At 58.4% G+C, this 5,977-nt stretch overlaps 2 protein-coding genes across 2 annotated transcripts; one reads left to right on the forward strand and one right to left on the reverse strand.

Annotated features, from left to right (window-relative positions):
• Positions 1 to 166: 166 nt before the first annotated feature.
• Positions 167 to 2,467, reverse strand: ENH_00019580 (hypothetical protein, conserved; the record flags this gene model as incomplete). The annotated part of the gene is made up of 1 exon (XM_013579407.1): positions 167 to 2,467. A coding segment is annotated over one exon (2,301 nt), but the record flags the coding sequence as incomplete, so codon positions are not given.
• Positions 2,468 to 3,397: 930 nt separating this feature from the next.
• On the forward strand, positions 3,398 to 5,656 carry ENH_00019590 (eukaryotic translation initiation factor 2b, putative; the record flags this gene model as incomplete). The annotated part of the gene is made up of 5 exons (XM_013579408.1): positions 3,398 to 4,175; positions 4,276 to 4,361; positions 4,574 to 4,870; positions 5,091 to 5,225; positions 5,441 to 5,656. The coding sequence occupies 5 exons, from the start codon at positions 3,398 to 3,400 to the stop codon at positions 5,654 to 5,656; spliced, it is 1,512 nt and encodes a 503-aa protein (XP_013434862.1).
• Positions 5,657 to 5,977: the final 321 nt, after the last annotated feature.

The raw sequence follows: 5,977 nt of genomic DNA on the forward strand, positions 1-5,977 counted from the left end.
CGCGTTTCGCCTCCAGCAGCCGCCTATAAGGAATGCGGAAGCAGCAGCAAAATGCTGCGTCTGAGGGTTTTAAAATTAATTTTAAATGCGGCAGCGGCGGAGTCCACAAAGGCTGGAAAGGCTCCAAACCCCTCCAGCCCTTTTGGGGGTGCAGCAGCGGCAGCACCAGCATGGAGTCCCAGTCGCTGCTGCTGCTGTTCACCTGCAGCCGCTCCTGCTGCTGCTGCTGCTGCTGCTGCTGCTGCTGCTGCTGCTGCTGCTGGTGCTGCTGGTGCTGGTGCTGGTGCTGGTGCTGTTGGTAGGAGTGGGAGTTGCTGTGTTGCCGCTGGTGCTGCTGCTGCGGCGGGTGGTGGCCTTGCTGCTGCTGCTGCTGGTCCTGCTGCTGCTGCTGCTGCTGCTGCTGCTGGTCGTGGTCCTGCTGCAGCTGCAGCAGCAGCTGGTGGACCCTGCGCCTGGCGACGGGGAGGGGCTGGCGCTGCAGCAGCTGCTGGCGGAATTCCCAGCGGAGTCTGCTGCTGCTGAAGTGTCTGTACACCTCAGCTTCCCGCCCCTCCGCCACTTCTTTTCTTTTTGCATGCACTTTAATTAAAAACTCATTTACAATAGCGAGGTGTCTGGGGACAATTCGGGTGTACAGACCGTAGGTGACAGCAGCAGGAAACTGCAGCAGCTGCTGCAGCGGGGTGTACATACAGTTCTGCAGGTACAGCAGCTTCGTCTTCAAAGACCCCTCCGCGTCCACGTTCAGCAGCCGCGGCTGCTGCAGCAGCAGCTGCTGCAGCAGCTGCTGCAGCAGCTCCCGCCCGCGGCACACCTCCTGCTGCTCCTGCTGCAGCTGCTGCAGCCCCCTCGCCCGCGCTGCAGCAGCAGCAGCACCGTCCCCTCTTGCTGCTGCTTCCGCCTCCCCCGCAAACACTTCCTTCAGCAGCAAACCCCCCGCCTGCGGCACCAGCTGCGGGCCCTGCTGCTGCTGCTGCTGCTGCTGCTGCTGCTGCAGCGGCGGCAGCGGGGGCACTGGCCCCTTGCCTTGCCACCAGGCCAGCCACTGCTTCTCCTCCTCTTCCTGCTGCTGCTGCTGCTGCTGCTGCTGCTGCTGCTGCAGCTCCAGCAGCGGGTCGCCTCCTCCCCAAAAGTAAGGCCTCGTGGAAAGAACCTGCAGCCAAACTCTTACTATTGCTTTTAGCTTCTGCTGCGGCTGCCGCTGCTGCAGCAGCTGCGGCCGCTGCAGCGCCAGCTGCTGCAGCTGTTTGCTGCTGAGGCCAAACTCTTTCCAACGCGACAAAAAGCTGCGCATGCGAGACGCTGCTGCTGGTCCGTGAGCCTCCGCTGCTGCTGCTGCTGCTGCTGCTGCTGCTGCTGCGTCTGCCGCTGCAGCAGCAGCAGCATCTGCTGCAGCTGCTTGCGACCCCGCGCTCGAAGCAGGGGCAGAACTTGCTGCTGCTGGAGCAGCAGCAGCAGCACCTGCTGCTGCAGAGCTCACCTGTGGGGCAGTCCCCGGCTTTGCTGCAGCCCGCCCAGCAGCAGCAGCAGCAGCAGCAGCAGCGCCTGCAGGGGGCGCAGCAGCAGCAGCAGCCGCTGCTGCTGCCTTGGCTGCTTTTGCTGCTGCAGCAACAGCCTCATCAATGGGAAGACTTGACTTAAATGCTGCTGGGTCTGTCAGCAGCCACCGCTTAACTGCTGCTGCACTCCAGCCCTCCTCCTGCAGCAGCACTGCTGCTGCTGCTGCTGCTGCTTCCACCCCTCCGGGGCACAGCAGCTGCACCCGCCGCCGCAGCAGCAGCAGCAGCTCGCGGGGGGACAGCTGCAGCAGCTGCGGCAGCCGCAGCTGCTCGAGGCGCTGCAGCAGCGGAGACGACGCCAGCAGCTGCTGCTGCTGCTGCTGCTCGCTGCTGCTGCTGCTGCTGCTGCTGCTGCTGATGTTGTAAACCTCTGTTGCAGTGTGCTGCAGCACCAGCTGCAGCAGCGCCACGTGCGAGGGTTTGGGCTGCTGCTGCTGCTGCTGCAGACACCTGAGGGCAAAGGCGAAGCCGCGGCGCAGCTTGTCGGGCAGCGGCCCCACTCTCTCCACCTCTTCCTCCCCCTGCTGCTGCTGCTGCTGCTGCTGCTGCTGCTGCTGCTGCTGCTGCTGCTGCTGCAGCTGCTGCTGCTGCTGCTGCAGCGGGTTGGGGTCGTAGAAAATGCTGCTGCTCGGCAGCCAAGGCACCAACGGGTCGCTGAAAAGTCCCTTTTGGAGGCGCCGCAAAGAGCTGCGCGCTGTGTGGGGTCTGGGGTGTACGTACACCCCAATAAACCCTGCTGCTGCTGCTGCTGCTGCTGCCGGGGCTGCTGCTGCTGCTGCTGGTGCCGCTGCTGCTGCTTGAGCAGCTGTAGCACTGCCGCCGGCGCAGTGCTTGCCTGCTGCTGCTGCTGCTGCTGCTTCACTGCACAGCAGCTGCAGCAGCAGCAGCAGCGGCAGCCAAACCTGCATCGCCACCTGGGGTGTACGTACACCTGAACGCTGTCTTAGGGGCCCCCCTTAGGGGGCCCCACACTGGAGGCAGCAGCGGCGCTGCAGACGCCACCAGCAGTGCCCTGCTGCTGCTGCTGCTGCTGCTGCTGCTGCTGCTGCTGAGTGCTGCAGCAACCGGAGCGTCGGCTGCCCTTGGCGGCACTCCAGAACTGTAGAGCTACCAGGCACTAAACCCTAAACCCTAATCCCTAAACCCTAAACCCTAAATATTGGGAAACAAGCGTTTGCTGCAGCTGGCGAAAGGATCCCCAGATCCGCAGCCGTTAGCCCTAAACCCTAAACCCTAGACCCTAAACCCTAAACCCTAACACGAGACCGTTGGAAGAGTGATTAGCCTGGAGCAGAGGGCCTACGAGCAAGGTGTGGAATCATTGTCAACAAGCTTAAAATATGTCATTTAGGGTTTAGGGTTTAGGGTTTAGGGTCGAGGGTTTAGGATTTGGGATTTAGGGTTTAGGGTTTAGGGTTTAGGGCCAAGCCCCGACCTCCAAACAGCTGCTGCTCTTCTCTGTCTGCCGAGGGCTGAAGTCTCTGTCGTTTTATTAAACTTACTTTAAGCTCATTTTAGTGTTTTAGGGTTTAGGGTTTAGGGTTTGTGGTTTATATTTCGGAAGTCAACAGTCTAGGGTCTAGGGTTTAGGGTTTGAGGCTTACGGCTAAAGGTTAGCGTGTGCGGCTGCCGCCGCGAGGGTTTTGAGGGTTTAGGGTTTAGGGTTTAGGGTTTGACATTAAGGATTTAGGGTTTAGTGGCAGCGGAATTTGTGTTTTCCGTGTGTTTGCTGCATCCACCTGTGCACCCGGGCAGCTGCGCTGTCGCATACTTAAGCCGTAAACCCTAAACCCTAAACCCTAAACCCTAAACCCTAGCAGCAAGTCCCCATGGGAGGAATGGCCCAGGGCGCTCCACAGCGGGAGTGGAATTCCCCTTCCCCTTACCTCCTGCCTTCAGAGCAGCAGCAGCAGCAACAGCAGCAGCAGCAGCATCAACAGCAGCAGCAGCAGCAGCAGCAACAGCAGCAACAAGGACAGAAACAGCAGGAGCAGCAGCATGAGCAGCAGCAGCAAGAGCAGCAGCAAGGCGAGCAGCAGCAAGAGCAGCAAAACGCTGCAAAGGCTGGAGGTAAAACAGTAGCAGCAGCAGAAGCGCCAGAACCAGCTGCAGCAGCACAAGCAGCAGCAGCAACCGAGGCAGCAGCAACCGAAGCAGCAGCAGCAGCAGCAGCAACAGCAGAACAAGCAGCGGCGACAGAAACAACAGCAGCAGCAGCAGCAGAAGACGCAACAACGGCAGCAGCAGGAACAGCAGCAGCACCAGAAACAGCAGCAGAAACTGCAGCAGCAGCAGCAACAGCAGCAGCAGCAGCAGCAGCAGCAGCAGAAGCAGATGATGAGCTGTGGCCTCCACCCCCGCTGCTACAGCACTCCCCCCCGAAGTTTTGTCTTTGCTGCGCCATTACTGCCCAGCGTGAGAGCAGCAGCAGCAGCAGCAGCAGCAGCAGCACATCTGCACTCAGAAGCAGCAGCAGCAACAGCAGCAGCAGCAGCAGCAGCAGCAGCACCATCACCTGGACTGCCCCTTTTCTCGAAGCATTTCTGCAGCAGCTTCGAAGAAGAGAAATCAGGGGCAGCCACATGGCAGCACACAGGACAGCAGAGGCAAGCAAGGGTTTAGGGTTTAGGGTTTAGGGTTTAGGGTTTAGGGTTTAGGGTTTGTCTACAGAGCCTAAAACGCGTTGTAGATGCTTTTCCTTGGAGCACTACTCAAGAGTTGGTCGACGTGATTAGAGAAATAGGTCGCCGTCTAATTTGTGCTGCTCCTCTTGAGCTGTTGGTGGCCAACATCGTCAGAAGGGTAAACCCTAAACCCTAAACCCTAAATCCTAAACCCTAAACCCTAAACCCTAGGCCCCTGCGGGCAAACATTTTGGGACTTTGTGAGGCAGGTTCATGGAAAACGCGCCTTTCTCATTTTGAGTAGAGGGTGCAGAACAGAAGGCTTGTGTTTTGTTGCTAGGGCTTAGGGTTTAGGGTTTAGGGTTTAGGGTTTAGGGTTTGTGGATTCAGGTTCTTTGCATCATTCGAACGGAGCACTACAAACACCAAGACGCCCACCGGCATCTTCCGCGGGCTCCGGCGGCTGCGAGGGTTTCAGGCTCTGGGCTGGCTGCGCCGCAGCAGCAGCAGCAGCAGCAGCAGCAGCAGCGGCGGCGGCAGCAGCAGCAGCAGCAGCAGCACAGAGCCAAGTGGGTCTCCCAAAGAGCAGCACCTTCTATGGCGAGCTATTTCGACCCTTATGCTGCTGCTGACGCTCGGGACTTTTTGCTGCCAGTGCCGCCCACAGTCAAGCAGTCTATTTTCGAGGTAGGGTTTAGGGTTTAGGGTTTAGGGTTTAGGGTTTGCGACGGGCGAGGGGTCGCAGACGAGGGTTCAGGGTTTAGGGTTTGGGGTTTGCGGTGCGTCGCCCAGCTTTGGGCGGAGCGAAAAAAGCTAGCTGGACAAAGCGAAACCTCCTCTGCACTGCTCCGGCTGTTAGGGTTTAGGGTTTAGGGTTTAGGGTTTAGGGTTTAGGGTTTGGCTGCAGGGCATGTCTGAACTCGTGGCGGAGATCGACAGCTTGTGGGAAGACGGCGAAGAAATCCGCATGAGTTGTTTTCATGATGGAGATTGCATTTTGACTTATGGCTATTCTTTAGCTGTCGAGAGGCTTCTTATAGCGGTGCAAACCCTAAACCCTAAACCCTAAACCCTAAACCCTAGATCGTGGATCGTGTGTTGCATTTGCCGTCTTCTGTGTATGAACCCTTTGTGGGTGTCTGCTTGCGGCTTCGGGCCGTGGAAGAGCTGCGGCAGGGCGTAGCGTTGAGCGTTTAGGGTTTAGGGTTTAGGGTTTAGGGTTTAGGGTTTAGGGTTTAGGGTTTAGGGTTTGCGCAGGTGCACGAGAAGAACCTGAAGCTGCAGCAGGCGGGGCGGCGCGGCGCCGCCCTGCGCTGTCTTTTCGAAGTTGTGGTTTTGGGGGGCGACGGCGAAGACGGCAGCAGAAAATTGGCAAAAAGACTTCAAGGAGTTGGAATTCAAACCACTTTTATGCCAGATTCTGCACTTTTTGCTGCCATGCCGAAGGTCGATAAAGTCCTCCTAGGTGCCTAGGGTTTAGGGTTTAGGGTTTGGGGGGATCCCAAATCCCAAACCGCAAATGCCGCTTCGATTTGGCGCAGAACGAGGGTTTAGGGTTTGGGGGGTAGTGCAGGGAGTTGGAATTCAAACCACTTTTATGCCAGATTCTGCGCTGTTTGCTCCTAGGTGCCTAGGGTTTAGGGTTTAGGGTTTGGGGCCTAGGGTTTAGGGTTTGGCGTTTACGGCGTTCGATTTGGCGCAGAACGAGGGTTTAGGGTTTGGGGGGTAGTGCAGGGAGTTGGAATTCAAACCACTTTTATGCCAGATTCTGCACTTTTTGCTGCCATGCCGAAG

The sequence above is a fragment of the Eimeria necatrix genome, genomic scaffold (assembly GCF_000499385.1).
Source record: "Eimeria necatrix Houghton genomic scaffold, Enh_scaff1661, whole genome shotgun sequence".
Taxonomy (NCBI): domain Eukaryota; phylum Apicomplexa; class Conoidasida; order Eucoccidiorida; family Eimeriidae; genus Eimeria; species Eimeria necatrix.